Below are 18,491 nucleotides of genomic sequence, written 5' to 3' on the forward strand. Positions count from 1 at the left end.
ACTACATTGTATCTATACCGAAGACAAAACTTTTTTCTCGGCCAGTTGCTTCCGTTTGTTCGTTTGCAGGGTTCGTTTATATATTAACAGTTTAGGAGTGTGTCGATTATGTGTGTAAACCACATAATCTGATGCATGTGTTGGGTCTCATCATGTGGCACATCGACCCGCCCGGTTCGGAGTTACAGATTCTTTGTCATGAAGTAGAACATTAACTCGAGAAGGTTAAACAGCTTTAACAGCAGCGGGAGGCGGATGAGTTTTCACTCTCTGTGCAGGAACGCGTGCAGGAATCCACTATTAGATGTTGAGCGTCCAAATACACACTTGGATTCACTGAAGACATGGGGAAAATAAAGGGTAACGAGGACTGTTTTAATAACGTTTCGATGTGACATCTGTAAAAAAAAATGTAAAAAATTGTTGTAAATTGGAGTGGATTGTGAATTTTTTCAACTTTTAGGGTTTCAAATTGTTGTAAAGGTTAATGTTTTTCGTGTAAACCAACTTTGCGAATTTATATATCACGTATTTGAGAATGCCAATGCGAAAATATGATGCATTGCCAAATAATCGGATGACAGGAACAAAGAACGCATGCATTGGAAATGTGCGAGCATTAATGAGGCTTTATCAACTGCATGCTACCTCAACAAATAAAAACTGCACTGCAGGATCTGGCCTTTTGGTTTCTGTTGGTTATAGGGTAAACGCTTTAAAAGCTGATCAACATCATGCTTGATTTTATATCAGATTTCAAATTTCACACTTTACCCAATTGTTTCTTTGTCTTTTCTGCTTTTGACAAAGATGTTGATGCAGAGGATCATGGAAAAGGACAGCGCTCTCCTGTAAGTTTTCAACTTTTATTAGTATTATTAGCCTATTTATTTCAGAAAATGCAGGTAGACAGGAAATACAGGTATTTGATGGGATCTAAAGTCAATACAAAGCAAAGGAATTCAACATGGGAGCATTTTTGTCACATTCTGTGATATTTTTGCCTTGATTCCTGGTTAATTTTTGACCTGACTATCATTTAAATACTCATGAATAAAATAAAAGTTTTATACTATGATGAGGATATTGTTAATTATCTATTGGTTTTGTAAATGTGACAAGCCTGTCTGTAGTCAAATGCTTCTTGCTTGCTTTCAGAAATTATGTGGCACTAACTACCCAGTTAGCATTGCCTTCATTGTGGTCAACGAGTTCTGTGAAAGATTCTCTTACTATGGAATGAAAGGTAATTAAATTATTATTATTATTATTATTTTGCACATTTAAAGAAAATCTCTGTAATATCACTTTTCTAATATATTAATGTATTGGATGCATCTCATTTATACAGCGGTGCTCACACTTTATTTCATCCACTACCTGAACTGGGACAAGAATCTTTCCACAGCTGTGTACCACGCTTTCTCAAGCCTGTGTTACTTCACTCCGCTTCTGGGGGCCGTGATAGCTGACTCATGGCTGGGGAAGTTCAAGTAAGTCACGTAGGGCTGGATGACAGAAACAGCCTAACTCCGAATCCTATCATATCTGATTTGTAGCCATGGGAAGTTTACATAAGATTTGAAAAAGTTAAATTTCTTAAGAATTCGGGTAAGTTTCTGTAATACAGCCTCTAGTGTTGTACTTAATACTTAATGTCTGTAATTAATACCTGAATAATAGGAAAGTTGATTTGAAAATGAACTTTTTTTCTGTTCACAGAACCATCATCTATCTGTCTATAGTCTATGTGATCGGCCATGTGATCAAGTCTGTCGGTGCCATTCCTGATGTGGGGGACAGCACTCTTCATGTGTAAGCTTCTTTTGATGCCAGCAGTGTGTAGCACACTGCTGTGAGACCGCACAGTAAATCTGTTTTAAAGTTCTAGAGAAGTAAATATTTAGTTTCTTGAAGAGAAAGAAAGGAAAAATAGCATTTTGTTCTTTCCTTGTAGAGCTTTGTCAATGCTTGGTCTGGTCCTCATAGCTGTTGGGACAGGGGGGATCAAACCATGTGTTGCAGCATTTGGTGGTGACCAGTTTGATGAAGAGAATGTAAGTCACAATATAAAATGATTTCAGCTACAGTGGCCCCATTTCTACCTGTCAAAATCCATACATTTTAAAATTTGCTCATTTCATATTTCAAAAAAGTCGAGCAACTTTTTTTATTAAGCACAGTCAAATCTTAGATTGAGCCAAATTGTTGTATAGTAAATAATTGAAAAAATTACATTAGCTAATATAAAATAACAAATAATACACTGGTTAGACATTCAAAATATTCAGTGCTTTTTAGATTATTATTATTTTTTTTTTTTTTTTCTAAAAGTGTGATTTTGTTTTATATGAGTATACACTTTTGGGAATGCATCTTCACTATATCAAACCTCTTTTAACCCTTTTGTATTCAGACAAAAGAGAGGACAAAATTCTTCTCCATCTTTTACATGTCAATCAATGCTGGAAGTGTCCTGTCCACCATTGTCACGCCAATACTAAGAGGTCAGCCTCAAGATAAGCTTCACTGATAAAGCTACAATTTATCTTTTAAAGAAGTATACAGTGGTCATAAAGTGTGATTAACATGCCAATTAGAGAAACCTTAGTTCATCATTACACTAAAACTCAACAGGTGATGTGAAGTGCTTTGGAGGAGACTGCTACGCCCTGGCCTTTGGCGTTCCTGCGGCTTTAATGGTCATTGCCTTAGGTGAGGTTCCTCTCAATTTTCAGTTTGAGGTGGAAAAATGGAAGGAATTTGGGAAGAATTGATAATCCAAGTGGACTGAATTTGTGAAACCAACTGTTCTCTGTAGGCATGTATGTTTAGCATGTATATTTAACTCCTAGCGGTTTATTCGGAAATCCTAGTATGTTATGATAACACGTTAGCTGACCCCATTCACCGTACCATGAATCCTGAATGGAAAAACAAATGATTATGCCTGGAAACTGGATGAACCATATACACACACAGTTGATCCATAAAGTATTTGGAGAGATTTGGACACATTGTTAATTATTGTCTTTGCATTTGCATATATATAGCGGCAAGGACTGCACTTTAAAATTAAGAAATAATAGAAATATGTTTTTGCAAAAACATTATGGCATACATATTTGATTATTATTGCACTTTGGAGAAGAGCATACTATTTCTACATCACTGCTAGGGTCCCTTTATCTACCTAATTTTAGGCATGTAGTTAATTTTGCACCTATTCTTGTAGTGGTATTTATCTCTGGAAGTGGGCTATATAAGAAAAGTCCCCCGGAAGGAAATGTCCTGGTGCGTGTTTGCAAATGTATTGGGGTAAGTAAATCTTGTCAACAGCTCAACAGATTTCTTTAATATGTTACTGAAGAGTCTGGAGGATGAAAAGAAGGCTAACGGGTCATTTTTTTTACTCCGGTTTTACAAGTTTGCTATACAAAATCGATGGAGGAATTCCAAGAAGAGCCCAAAAAAGAGTCACTGGCTGGATTGGGCAGAAGAGAAGTACCCAGTATGTTTCAGTTGCTGTACAAACCAAATCAAGTTGAAATCATGTGTTGCTCATCTACTTAAATAACATGTTTTTGTTAAATCATGAGTCTGTTGTTTTTGCAGAAGCGGCTCATTCAGGAAATTAAAATGGTGTTCAGGGTGCTGGTTCTCTATATTCCATTGCCTATGTTTTGGGCTCTCTTTGACCAGCAGGTAAAAGGTTATATTTAGTTGATATCCTTTGTATTCACTGACACTCAAATTGTAGTCACAGTATTTCTCTTAAAGGGACAGTACATCCACAAATGCAAATGTATTGATTCCTCATGTCCATCATGAATTCCTTTAATATCAGAAATTATGTATGCTGGACATAATGTAAGAAACCAGTTCAAGGATTAGAGTAGGGCTGTACAATTAATCAATAATTAAACAATAATTTCTAATCACGAATACAATAACGGATGCCACAATTATGTAATAGTTCAAAGAGCCAATTCATTGGTCAGAATCCACTTATGTTATTCTGCATGCTTAAGTTAGTTTTTTATTGTTTTAATTTTAGTTTTAGCATAACATTATAATAATTCCATGCATATTTTTTACTTTTTTATTTAAAGAAGAAACCAATCCAATGTTTAATTGACATTTGAGGCTTAATACTATAGAAAAGCAATTAAAGTTTTTCAGTTAGTGTTTTCATATTTTTTATTTTCATATAAAAATATGGCATGCAGTTGCTTCAAACAATGGTATAAACAATTCAGTGTAATTACAATTTCACGGGAATAATCATCAATGTTTTTGTAATAATTGTGCAGCCCTATATCAGAGAATGATCAAATGAGAGAAAAAAAATGAGTTCATTAAGAATAGCTCACTGTTCTATTCCAGGGTTCACGCTGGACTCTTCAAGCCACTCGAATGAACATGGATTTTGTAAGTTCTTTCTTGAATTACCTTCAGCAGAAATACATTAATATTTCATTGAAATCAGGTTGTCACGCCCCATTTCATAATAGTATTTTGGTACAAGTAATTGAGCAATATGGCAAGTGAAGTAAGATAACATGATGTCCTTGAAGTGACCTGATCACATTTTTTGATAACAATATAAAGCCTTTGACATCGTCACTATTGAATCCAAAGGTTATAAATATCTAACACTTTATTGCAGCATTTGTTGTAGAAATTCATATGAAATTGAAGATTACCATAAGATAATTTACTCCTGAAAGATGACAGCAAAATGTTCATGTTTCCTCTTTTAGCTAAAAATCTGAATAATGTAATGTTTTACAGGGTGGAGGCTTCATACTAAAGCCTGATCAAATGCAGGTGAGATGAACAGAATGATCGCCATATAGAGACATACATGCTTACACTTACACTACTTACATTAGGTGTTCATAACTGGATTTTTTATTATATAGTTATATAAATTATATAATTTTTGTTTAAAGACTGGCATAAAAAATACATTTATTTTAATAAAATAAAAATATACATTACCAATCATTTAAATCTTTATTTTTCTTCTGAATTTTCTGTCTTGCTTGATTTTTAATTTAATGTTTTAAAAAAAACAAATCCCTTATTTCTTATAGCCAACTGAACACTTAGCTTTGTATATACAAAATAAATCATTAGATTTATTATTGATTATATTTACTGAAATGATACCTAAATACATGGTCAAAGGTTATACAAGTTCATTTGAGGAAAAGTGTTTACTGACACTCTAAATTTGCTGCCTCCTGCTCTGTTTTACTGTCATACAAAAATTACCAGGCAGTTTATGACAGGTTGTAAAAACCTAAGCCACAAAATTTTATTGTGACCACCTTTATAATCAATGTATTTTCTGCGTGTTATGGTTATAGTGTCATTTAGTGGGTGTGTGTTTCTGTGTTGTTAAGATGCTGAATGCTTTGCTGATCCTGGTGTTTATCCCGATTTTTGACATGGGCATATACCCGCTGATAGGACTGTGCCGGATCAAACTCACGTGAGTGTTATGTAAATGCACAATCACACACACACACACGCACACAACACGTGTTTGTTTTTGTGAAAAGTGGGGACATCCCATTGACCAGGTTAAAATGTTATTGTATAACCATATGACATAAACACTATTTATATTAACATGACACTCATTTGATTACTTATTAACCTTGTCTGTGTTAAGTTATCCAATTTGTCTTGTTAATTTTCAGTCCACTAAGGAAGATGGCTGCAGGCATGATCCTTGCTGCGCTTGCATTCTGTGCTGCAACTGTCGTAGAAATCAACGTCATTGTATGTACATTTTCAAAAATCGGTTACATTGCATCTAAAGATCTCCTGTGGATCCAATAAAAGCAGTCGTTTAAAGCTTGTCAACATGAACTGAAAGTTACATTTCATCTCTCTGGCCAGAAAACTGTTGTGGAGCCTTCTCCTGCCAAACAAAGCCTTGTTCAGGTTTATAATCTTATGGATTCAGATGTCACCGTGCGGTTTCCAGTACACAGTGTCTTCTCAGATCCACTTAAACCAAATGAGGTACATCACTACAGAAAACACGAGTGCATTTAATTGCATCCATACTTATCATACTTATAAATAATGTATTTTTGTGTGTAAATTACCATAATACACTACTGTCCAAAAGTTTGGTTAATTTAATACTTATATTCATCAAGAATGCATTAAATTGATCAAAAGTCACAGATGAGATCAAAGAATCCTGATCCTGAATATATCAATATCGCTTGACATTACCCAGGACTTAAGAGGGAATATGATATAATATTGTTTCAACTGTGAATTCTGATCAGATGAGCTGTGATTGAAGACATTCTTGTCATGCAGGATCCTTTGGGATACACAAGTCTTCCACTTACTGGTGAATCCCAGCTCCACACAGTCACTGTCATTCACAATGGAGCCGAATCCCAGTGTGAACTCACCTTCACAGAACGGACTGCCTACAGTCTCTTCCTGCACACTGCACAAACTGGTGACATTGCGTGCAAATTGGTGAGTACCTGGATGTGAAATCTTATTTCGGATTTCATCAGCAAAGATTATACCAGGATATACATTATTTGAAAGATTTGAATCATTATTAAACTTAATACAGGTGGAAGATCACATCACCAAGTCTGAAACCGGGGATGCATATCTAAGGTAAATTACTACTAGCAGAACATTGTTTTATATTGTTTCAAGTTACTGTTTAACAGCTCTATTCAACTTTACTGGTTTGCTGCAATTATCAGTACCTTCAAGCTAACCTTTAACAAAACAACGGCCATTATCTGAAATCGTTTACAGTACTCTTTTGTCTTTTGCAGGTTTATCAATACCCACACAGAGAATATCAACATAACTGTTGGCACTGGTGAATTTTATGCAGCTGCCAATTATGGGATTTCTCAAAATATTAGTTTACCAAGGGGAGAGTGAGTATTTTAGGTCTTCATCAGTTTCATTATCCATATAGTTTCAAATCACAGTTTTTCACTTCATTTACTCTTCTTTCAGATACAATGGAGTTGTGTGCAAAACAAACTCCGACCAATATCCCATCGACCTGGGACTTCTTGATTTCGGTGCCTTCTACACGGTCATACTCTCAAAGGTACGTGATAGAGTTCAGTTTCTAGTTAATGTTTTTACTGCAACTTTTACTGTACTGCAAAGTTTAAGATATAGTTTACTGTGTAATGTACTTTGTAAGTGCTGAACTCTATCAGAACATGGCTGATGTTTTTACAGGCTATTTTTGCTGCTCTATGAGATTTTCACTTACAAAATATTTACTTCATGCAGCATTCAGTTTTATGGCCGGTTGAAATGTTTTAGTACCAAGTCCACTTGCATCAACAAATAGACAGTAATGACTGTTTAAGCACTCACTTGTCACTTGTTAACTAGCTTTTTTAAGAATTGAATTATTTTATTCATAAAGGATGCATTAAATTGATCAAAAGGGACAATAAAGGCTTTTGTTAAATTAAAATTACATTTATGCATTTAGCAGACGCATTTATCCAAAGCGACTTACAGTGCATTCAGGCTATCAATTGTTAGCTATCATGTGTTTGCGGGGGAATCGAACCCCCAACCTTGCACTTGATAGCGCAATGCAATACCATTTGAGCTGCAGGAACATAGTTTTTTTTTTTTACTTTCAATTCATTAAAGATTCTTTTCTCACAAAAATGCCTTTTCAAAAAGATGTTTCTTTAGCATCAAATCAACATATTAGAATGATTTCTGAAATAAATCTAGTAATGGCTGCTGCCATTTAAAAATAAATTTAAAGTATTTTTTATGTAATGATTTAAATGTAATTGCATTTTACAATATTACTGTTTTAACTCTATTTTTGATCAAATAAATGCAGCCTTGCTGAGCCTTTTCAACATCATAAAATAAAAAAATCTTGCCAACCCCAAACATTTAAACAATGTTGTATTTCAACACAACAATCAAAAAAATTGACTGCTTTTATGGATCAATTTCTTGACGCTCGCATGGTTCTATTCCGCAGAAAAGCGAGAGTCTAACAATGGTGAAGATGGAGGATATCCAAGCCAACAACATTCACATCACTTGGCAGATTCCACAGTACGTCTTCCTCACTGCGGGAGAAGTCATGTTCTCCATCACTGGTTTGGAGTTCTCCTACTCACAGGTGAGTCAAGATGCCTTGTACTTTAAACTTGTGTCCATACATTTCTCATTCTTATGCTATTGCGTACAGGCACCGGCAAGCATGAAGTCTGTTCTCCAGGCTGGATGGCTTATGACGGTGGCATTTGGGAATGTCATTGTACTGATCGTGGCAGAGGGGGCTGCGATGGAACAGGTAGGCAGTGGGCTTACTTCTAAAAACCCGAATGGTTTTAATGCAGAGATCCTGGACTGACAAACTGTTTTTGAATCTACAGTGGACCGAGTTCATCCTTTTCGCTGTGCTTTTGGTGGCTGTCAGCATCATCTTCTCCATCATGGCCTATTTCTATACTTATGTGGATCCAGACCAGCTGGATAAGACTTACAGAGAGGACACAGATGATGAGAAAGTAAAAAGTTCTGATAGTAAGATAAAGGAGACGGTTTCCTTGACTGACATGCCAAAGCAAACCAAGATGTAGCAGGTTTTTGTTATGAACTATTCAGATCCATTAATTGCCAATAAGCTTATTCACTTCTTTCACATCAGACTGTTTAATTTATTTTGGAGCCTTTATGTGACATAATGCTGAGCTCTACTGCTCAGGGATCATTTTTTAACTGAATTAAGAGAAATTTGCTTTGCTGAAGGAATTCTTAATCTAATGCTCTTTAGATGGTACCTTACAGTACCTGAACAGTTATAAAATGTAATTAAGAATGTGATGAACACTACCTTTCAAAAGTTTGAGGTCTGTAAGATTTTTGTTTTTCAAGAAGTCTCTAATGCTAAAGTTAGGCTGTATTTATTTGATCAAAAATACAGGAAAAACAAATTAATATAGATTTTAAAATATAATTTGTTATGCCTGCAATGGCCAAGCTAAAGATTTAGCAGCTATAACTCCAGAATAAAATAATTACTTGAATTAAAAAAAATCTTACTGACCCCAAAATGTGTTTAAATTTCAATATCATTGACTAATGCTGTTTGCACATTTTTAAGCTCACATTTGTACATACTGTAATGTTTATCAGTCTTGCACGATTCAAATTCGTTATCATGGGACCTCTGTAATTTCATGTACTAATTTGAACAGGATTGGTAACTAGTCTGTTGTCATGTGTATGTGTGGGTCATGTGATGTAATTATAATATAATGCATAAAATTACACCAGATAAGATTGCAGCACGATTTGCCACCAACTGCTATTTTACCTGACAATTTGAACGATAATTATGAGGAAAAAAAACAAGATTAAATTTGGCTTGAAGTTATTTGAAGGTAATTGTATTGTGAAAAAAATATATAGGCTACTACAATCACAGACATTCGTCTCCGAAGGGTTTAGATTTATACGCCCGATTTGGCTGATAAATCATTTTCTTTGTGTTTTACATGAGTTACTTTGGGTCTGAAAAACAAATGAGTATTAAATGTTGTTGACAACTGATACATACAAAAATGGATTCAATTAATAATTAGTATGCAATCTTTTATTTATAAAAATACCATTCATCTGGTACAAGTTAAGAGTGAAGTTCTCTTTGTCGGCACATGATTAGCCTTGTAACTAGAGTGATGACATCAGGGTGTATCAGGAACTGGAGCATGTCATTGGTGGAAATGTGCAAACCAGCTCCTCCTCCTGAGGTTCCTGGACTTTCTGCTTCCTGATGTGCACACTGACCCCATCTTTGAAGTTCAGTGACACTTCTTGATTCATCTTCACCTTGGGATGCACTCTGACATTGTGACAAATCGTTGTACCTGTAACAAGACGTGTCCTTTGGACAGGTGCAGTTGGGTTGTGAGCCAAATTAACAGGAATGAGATGAGGTCCGAAAGGAATCACGAAGGTAAGCGATGCTGGAGTCTTAAACCATCCGCTGAAGTCATTTTTTCCCATGTCTGCTCTGGGTTGGTCAGTATCAGCTCTCCTCTTGTCCATACAGGCCTTTACCGCTAGGTTCAAATACTGCATGTTTTCATCATGTGAAGAAACGCCATCCTAAGAAACAATCAAGATGAAACACTACTGTGCAGTAAAGCATTATCAATCAAAAATTTAATTCTGTCACCTTTGTCATTCCTAACCCATTTTCAACCTAGTTCTCTTACAAAACTATCATATGGCTTCAGAAGAAAAAAATAATGTCACAGTCTGCAGAGATACTTCAAAATGTCTCCTTTTTGTAGTGAAGAAAATAACAGCATATGTGGTTGAAATTACATGGGGGTGAGTAAATATCTTCATTCATTAAATCAATATTCTCATATGCTACTCGTGTAAAAAATGTATTCCAGAAAGCGAGCAGATTATTTAGGAAACGGGCCACTGGCACGAGTCACTGCATAACATATTGTTCTGATATTTTCATATTCCTCAGAACAGAAAGTGTAGGGGGAAAAGAATGAACAAAAACCAAATAAAATGGCACCCAGTTAACCAAAAATATACACTAACAATCCAAATTTGGGGTCTGTAAGGTTTTTTTTATTATTTTGAAGAAGCCTGTTCACCAAGGCTTGCTTGCTTTTAACTGAAAATACAGTAAAAACACTAATATCATATTTAAGATGTAATTTATTCCTGCTGGCTGATTTTCAGCAGTCATTACTCCAGTCTTCAGTGTCACGATCTATCCGAAATCATTCTAATAATACCGTATGCTGATTGCGCTTAAGAAACATTTCCCAGTGGTTGTTATTTTTGTGTAGGATTGAGCCAGTGGTCGTTGTTGTCTAAGCTAGGGGCACTTTTCAGGGCACACACAATGTTCTTAGTGAGAGCTTCTCCAACTCTGGCCTCATCATCCATGTCCTACGGCACAACAATAAAATAAATAAATAAAAAAAAAAAACACATCTGACTGAAGTACACATCAAATAGAGTCATTTCGACAAATCTAATTCTTATACATTTGTTTAAACTGCCCAGATAGTTAGAGCAATCAGGTTTGTTAAATGGGAGCATTTACAGTAAACAGACATACTATTAGATAGCTGTTTGAATACACAAGATGCATTATACAGCTGGTCCAAACACAACCTAGTGATTTCAGCATCTCCTTTTGAGAACAGAACAAAAAAACGATAATTCAAAAGATGTAGCGAGACGAAGCTATGATTCACTATAGTCTTACCATCTCAATCCAGGAGTTCACACTGACAGTCACAGGATCCACTGACTCCACATAGAGCCACCAGTGTCTGGGAACAAACAGAACCTGATGAAAGATGACAGAAATCAGTCAAAGCTCTACTTAATTAATATTAGTATTAAATAAACACAGTATTTTACTACTAATAATAATAAAATATTAATAATCATCATATTACCAGCACAATATTTTGATTGAATTTCAGGTTCTTTTAGTATTATGTTTGTTCATCTTTTGTTTTGACAGCAGCACTCCAATCTGATGATCATGTCCTCCAGAATGAAATCAGAATGATCCAAAGAGCATCTTGCGTGTATTTATATGTATATATTGTGAGTTTTAATCCCAAGTATATAAAGATGTGTATGTTGAAACACTGTGTACCACCAGGTGGCATCTGTGCTCTATATAACATCACATCATTTGGGACACATTAAAAAAATAAACATCCTAGCAATATTTATCAGACTAGATAGTGGCATACTGGGGTCAGTAGATAGTGGTTTTAAATCCAAGCACATCTCTATAATAAAAACAAATATGTAGCCAAATGTCTGAGTTAGTGCTCATGGAACACACAGACATGAAAACTCGTGAAAATTATTTCAAAACTACTATTTGTTAATAATTTAAATACTTCAGTTTTCATTTTGATTTGTGTTGAAGTTTTAGTAATTGAGTTATGTGCTTGCCATTTTTATTTATTCTTCTTTATATTTTAAATAATTTTTACAGTTTAATTAAGCTTTAAATAATAAACATTTTTAATAATTGTATTTCTTAAACTTATTTTATTTTTTCATGCATTTAAATGTATTAATTTTTACATTTTAGAATTCATTTGACTTTATTTCAGCTTTTTATGCCATTTAAGGAAAATACTTACTTTTATATGCACACACACACACATGCGCAAAAAAAAAAAAGTTTTTTCAGCAGTTCTTTGGGGTGGATGAGGCGCTATATAGCACCGCTACAATGATAAAGAACCTTTTAAGGACAGTCTGATTCTTCAGCGGTTCTTTGGGCTGGTTGAGGTCCAATATAGCACCACTTCCATACAAAGAGCCCCAGTATAGAGTAAAAGTTCTCTTACTTTTGTCTTAGTTTAGTTTGGCAAAGGATTCAAAACTGTATTTACTGAAGATAGTGTGGTTCTCAACCTGCCAAACCCACCAAGACCCCCTATAAGGAAATATTAAATGGCCCCCGCACAAGACTTTTTGACCTCAGAAAAGCATAAAAGTGATTCAGTAGCAATCAAATGAGAGTGGAGTAACATATCTCAGATCTGAGGAGGAGAATGGGGTAAATATGTAAATCACATCCTAAATGATTAAAAATGGCTTTTTCAACTGTGATGAGCAGAGAATCAGAGGGTTAAAAATTTTTTTTACTGTAACTGTAAGTTACATTGCAAATACAAAAGTCCTTCTGGTGATTTTTTCCCCTGTATTTGAAATGAGAGCAGTGGAGCAGCTCTCTCCGAGAATGGAAGTTTATGTCTCTCATTTTCATTAGTATGCTGTGAAATGTGTGTGTGCTCCCGGAGAGTACACTCGCTGTGTTGGGCCGCCACTAATTGCCTTGCCACCATCTCGCCTCTCAAAGAGCTTGATCAGAGAGGATTCACACACGCTGCTGGAATCTGAAGGAGGGGGACGTGCTACAAAACACACACAGCTTTATTCTACTGCTGTCTGATTCAACCCCGAGCCACTAACATGCACACATAGGAGACCGATCTCGTTGTGATACAGGATCCAAAAAGACACTCAGGGAATGTTATATTGAATGTTTTGGAAACGTACCATTAATGACAATGGACAAAATCTGGTTTATGTAATATCTGCGATTCAAACAAGCCCTTCTTCGCTTGCAAACAACTTGTGACTACACATTTGAAATGAGTTTTGTTGACAACATACAATGTGATTAAATAAGATCATTCAAATTAAATATTTTAATAATAATCTATTCAGTTTACTTATTAAATATTGTTATAATAAAATAATGATAATTGTAAGTATAATGTGTTCAAATATTCATATTCATCATATTTATTATGGATGAACTGGAGTAAACAGTAAAATAAATATCCAGAACTACTTTAATATGGTTTAAAAAGCATCCTAGGGTGCACCGAATACTTCCCACGTGTGTTATTTTATACTATTCTAAAATTAATGTAAAAAATGTATATTTGAGAGTTGTATAAACAGTGTTGTAACATAACGGTAAATATTTCAATAGTGCTTACTAGTGCACCATTTTTGTCACCACGTTGGATTTATGTTAATTAATCCAATTCATTAATTATAAAAGGTCATCCCACATTTTATCATTTTTATATACTATAGTTTTTTTTTTTTTTTTTTTTTTTTACATTTTCAGTTTCAATTTTAATTTTACTTTAAGTTGTAGAATTTTTTTTTTCCCTGGAGAAAAAAATCACTTTATTGAGATAACATTGAGATTTTTCCCAAATTAATAGATAAATCACAAATATTTCACTTTGTTAGAAACTTGCCAAAGTTTTGAATGGCTCATAAAAAAGGTGAAATGGATTGATATTTTTCCTTGTCTGCTGCGCTATCAGAACGTCAGTTTCTAGAGGAATTAGTTCCAACTGAATTATTCAAGAAAAATGTTACATAAAACATTTTTTAGCATGCAGCTTCTGTATTTTCCTAATGTGCCAACCAAGCAACTGACATTGAGATGAACAGGAACGCTTACAGATTACTCAAAGAATTATGAACTTACTCACAGGAGATATTTCACAATACTGTGATTTCTGTGGCAGGCTATCTTGACACGAGCAGTCTCAATAAGCAATTACAGAGACAAGACAAGCTCCACAGTGAGATAAGATGGAGGAGGAGGTTCTTCATTGTCAGGTAAGTTTCTTTCAGTGAAGCAAATAACATATCTTAATAGCTGTTCACATCACTGCACCTTCCGTTTCTCATTTGCTCTTTTGAATGTAGATGAAAAATAGCTTTCTTTCAGCAGCTCAGGATTGGATCAGGAATCCTAACATAAGACATAGAGATAGAGCTCGTGTCAATGTCTGAAGGAATCACATGGTGTTGCTCTAGTCTAAACCATGGTCACAGAAACAGCCAAATTGGCAGTTTTGCCTGGGGCTTATCTTGTTCAGGATTCTATTGACAGCCATTCATCAAAAACTAGTTTCATCTAGTCAAGAGTTCATACTGGTGCACAAAAATACAATAAAATAGCAGCATTATGGGTTCTTGTTTATTAAATGGTGACATTCACCCCCTGAAATTGATTTATGAGGTCATATTGTTTATAACATATGTCAAGTACTTTAATTGAATCTACTACCCACTACATGACAGATTTCACCGAAACAAGCGTCTTGAGATATCCCACCTGTCTCTGTGACAGGTCTAGGATCTGTAAATAGAAAAAAGCCTAAATCTAACATTCTAACATTCGTATAAAATGACAAAAGCACATAAACTGTCGAAAGCCTTAACTGAAAACTGAAAATCTAAAAATAAAAACCAATTCAAAATATGTAATAAAATTTAAATCTTGCTTGTTTAAGTAGAAGCAATTTGAAATTACTGAAACTACATTTAGATTTTAAAATATAAAGAGAAATATCAAAGAAAACTTCACATGACAAAAGCAGGTAAATTACTAAAACCTAATCGAAAAATTAAATTGAAAACTGAAAATATAAAAATAAAAGCTAATTCAAAATATTAGTAAATACAATAAAATACATAATATTAAAATTGAATAATCTTACCAAATTGAATAATTTCTAATACCTCTGGCCTGTTTGGCACTTTTGGTGGAGTTTTAGCCAAAAAACTTGGGCAAACCTTATTTAAACCTGGTTCTTACCTGCCTTGGATCTGGAAAACAAGATTGCAACACTAAGAGTCAAGATGACAAGGAATATTAGCACCTTGTGTCCCAATCCAAAGTGTGCTGTCTAGTCAATCTCGGCCAGGAAAGCAAAAATCGGACCACACCACATCCTGCAGTTATAATGCTTGTGTTTACAAAGAACAAAAATAGATTTGATCACCTACTGATGTCAATTCTTTTCAATATAACAAACATGAACCATTCAGAGATGCTGTCCTTGACGGTAGATAATGAAACCATTACCACGTCCAGGGGACTGTAAATGAGATGGTGTGTAATCAAGCCCCCAGCAACATTCAAACAACCCTATTCATCATTTAAGAGAAGCTCGATGCTCTGGCTGACAGAGAGAATATTGGCACCTCATAAGCATTTATTATAATTTACAAAAACTGAAAGAAATGAACACTAGGTTACTGTTCCCCATAGCTGGGAAAAACTAAGCAAAATAAATTGGCACAAAATATCATTAAACGTCCACAGAATGACAATGATGTGCCATGGGATATGTTTTATTAAATAATAAAACAGCAAGGACTGATTAATTGCTCTTCATATCTGTTATTCCTAGTGCTGTGGTACATTTTCATGAGAGGTTATAACAAATGAAGGCTAATACACAGTTTCAGAGAGCTCCTAAAATAAAAGTAAGCATCCTCGGGAGACAAGCCAATACATACTAATGAATATTTGACTCTGTTTATTGAGCAAAGCTGATGTCATTGACATGCCCCATGTACTGTAGAGCACCACTTCATGAAAAATTGGTCACTCTCAAGCATAACTGGCATGCGGAAAAAGGCAAATGGGTTAATATGGTGCTTGATGAGGTCTGAGAGTATGATTGATTGCAGGAGAAAATGAAAAGAGTAGTGTCTTGTCCATTTATTTTATTTAAATGTGGCTCATTTTATCAGTCATAAACCCTCTAAAATTAGCAATGGCAAAATGTAGAGTTTAATATATTATAGGAATTTATATAATAAAATACAACATATTTCATAGTAATAATACTAAAAAAGTATTTTAAAAAAATATCTTTAAAGTAATGGAAGGGAATTGGCATGGTTTACCTGAAACATGGCAGGTTTATCCTTAAAAAGCTGGGCAATGTACTTTAAATCAGCATAAGCCCAGAATTCTTTGCAGTGATAGTCAGAAAATGGCCCACCAAGTGATTCGTCTTCATTGGTAGTCCAGGACAGAAACTCTTTAATGGTTGCTTCGATGTAGGAACACTCTGTTTCAAATAGAGGAGCTGTGAAATAAAATTGAAAAGTAATTAATGAATAGACTATTGTTTATTCAAAATGCACTAACTGGAAAAAAAAATCCTTGGACCCACTTTATATTAAGTGGCCTTAACTACTATGTAATTACCTTTTAATTAATAATTTAGTACAATGTACTAATTGTGTACATACATGTTTTTACATTGTACTTATATTTAAAAAACAACAACATGTAATTAGATCTGTATTTAATTTCTGTAATTACATTTATAATTACACTGTTGACCCATACTTTACACCTTAACCCACCCTTAAACTTACCCATACCTCCAACCCTCTCCCTAACCTTACCCCTATCCCACCTCAATAGCAGCAAGTGTTTTACAATACAATATGAACACGGTAAGTACATTGTACTTATTATTTTATGTAAGTAAATAGTAGTTAAGGCCACCTAATATAAAGTGGGACCAAATCCTTTGATAATTTAAAATGATTTTAGGCAAATTAACTGTATTTTGTAAGAGGTTATTTACATATGGAAATTGAATATTTTTCATATATACTGAAGTACAATATCAGTTTGTGTAATCTGAAATCACTGTCACTGCTTGACATTTCATGTTCACTTCCCATATTTACATTTCACTTCAGTAAAAATTCTAACAGTTTTTAAAGGGGGGGTGAAATGCTATTTAGTGCATACTAAGTTTTTTACACTGTTAAAGAGTAAACATGGACAAAGTTTCAAAAATTAAGTTGTACGTTTGAAGGAGTATTTTTGTTCCAAAAATACCTCTTCCGGTTTGTCAAAAGTTTCGGAAAGTTTTTTTCGAGTATGGCTCTGTGTGACGTTAGATGGAGCGGAATTTCCTTATATGGGTCCTAAGGGCACACATAGTGCACCTGCAAATTTTCCAACGCTTACTCTATTCCTATCAATAACATGATAACACATAACTTTTTTTTTTAATTTCTCCAAAATGAAAGACGAGCATTTTGTATTTATTATTGTGCAAAAACTGTTGTTAAGAAACAAGAGGACATTTTGATCATATTAAGTGTGATTTCTCAAGACAGTTAACAACTCCACCTAATTTAGATCATTAAAACAAAGGTGTGCAATACTCTTGAGAAAGTATGATGCTACATGGGTGTTGTCTCTTCACAAGTAACCATATTAAGCTACTGTTGTCCAAACCTGCTCTAACATGCCTACCTATCATTTCAGTTTGAAAACTATGTCCTGATAATGTTTAAAAAATGATGTCCTGGGCAAATGGAGCTCCTCTACTCTGATTATCTTGTTAATATCAATGAGAGGCTGATTAATGTTTGTGGCTTACCCATGTCCTCAGTCCTTTTCCCAATATGGAACCGAAGTCTCTCTGTAAGGCAAGCTGACAGGTGCTCCACAGTCCAGTGCAATGCTGGCCAGTCTGTGGTCATGTTCAGAAACACAGCAGTTGTCTGTAGAAACTGGACAATCCTCCTCACCTCTTCTGGGGGGAAGGGTTTTGAAGCCATTCTACATAAAAAAAAAAAAAAAAATAAAAAATAAAAAAAAAAATATATATATATATATATATATATATATATATATATATATATATATATATATATATATATATATATATATATATATATATATATATATATATATATATAGTGGATAAAAGTAAACAAGAAAACAAATTCGGAAAATCAAAAAATTACTCGTTATTTCCTTATTCGTTTACAAATACAATATTTAAAAAACAAATAATGAGTGATTTTTTGTATTTTCGATTACATGCCCAAATTGAAAATGGGAAATATGAAAAACGCCTCCACCATGAAATCTGATTTTGATATTTACCTAAAATCCCTTTTCCAACTAGTAAACAAAACTCACGTGAGACTTAACGTTACGTCAATTCCGTCTGTAGGCGGCGCATGCGCATTAAAGTTTGGAGCATAGCCGCGTGTCATCGGTTGTTTTTGTATTGATAGGCTGCTGACAATTGAGCGAGTGCCCTAGT

At 34.4% G+C, this 18,491-nt stretch overlaps 1 protein-coding gene and 1 pseudogene across 1 annotated transcript; one reads left to right on the top strand and one right to left on the bottom strand.

Moving 5' to 3' along the window:
• The first annotated feature begins 210 nt into the window (after nucleotides 1-210).
• LOC128020003 (solute carrier family 15 member 2) lies at nucleotides 211-9,627 on the top strand. The gene is made up of 23 exons (XM_052606494.1): nucleotides 211-360; nucleotides 811-851; nucleotides 1,159-1,246; nucleotides 1,352-1,493; nucleotides 1,723-1,815; nucleotides 1,958-2,057; nucleotides 2,417-2,507; nucleotides 2,638-2,715; nucleotides 3,236-3,318; nucleotides 3,428-3,511; nucleotides 3,616-3,705; nucleotides 4,387-4,431; nucleotides 4,795-4,830; nucleotides 5,412-5,500; nucleotides 5,712-5,793; nucleotides 5,914-6,039; nucleotides 6,349-6,516; nucleotides 6,620-6,666; nucleotides 6,834-6,941; nucleotides 7,024-7,120; nucleotides 8,036-8,179; nucleotides 8,249-8,353; nucleotides 8,436-9,627. The coding sequence occupies exons 1-23, from the start codon at nucleotides 345-347 to the stop codon at nucleotides 8,640-8,642; spliced, it is 2,160 nt and encodes a 719-aa protein (XP_052462454.1). The 5' UTR covers nucleotides 211-344; the 3' UTR covers nucleotides 8,643-9,627.
• LOC128020005 (HSPB1-associated protein 1 homolog) lies at nucleotides 9,463-18,453 on the bottom strand (annotated as a pseudogene).
• Nucleotides 18,454-18,491: the final 38 nt, after the last annotated feature.

This window comes from Carassius gibelio, chromosome A9, assembly GCF_023724105.1.
Source record: "Carassius gibelio isolate Cgi1373 ecotype wild population from Czech Republic chromosome A9, carGib1.2-hapl.c, whole genome shotgun sequence".
Classification (NCBI taxonomy): Eukaryota; Metazoa; Chordata; class Actinopteri; order Cypriniformes; family Cyprinidae; genus Carassius; species Carassius gibelio.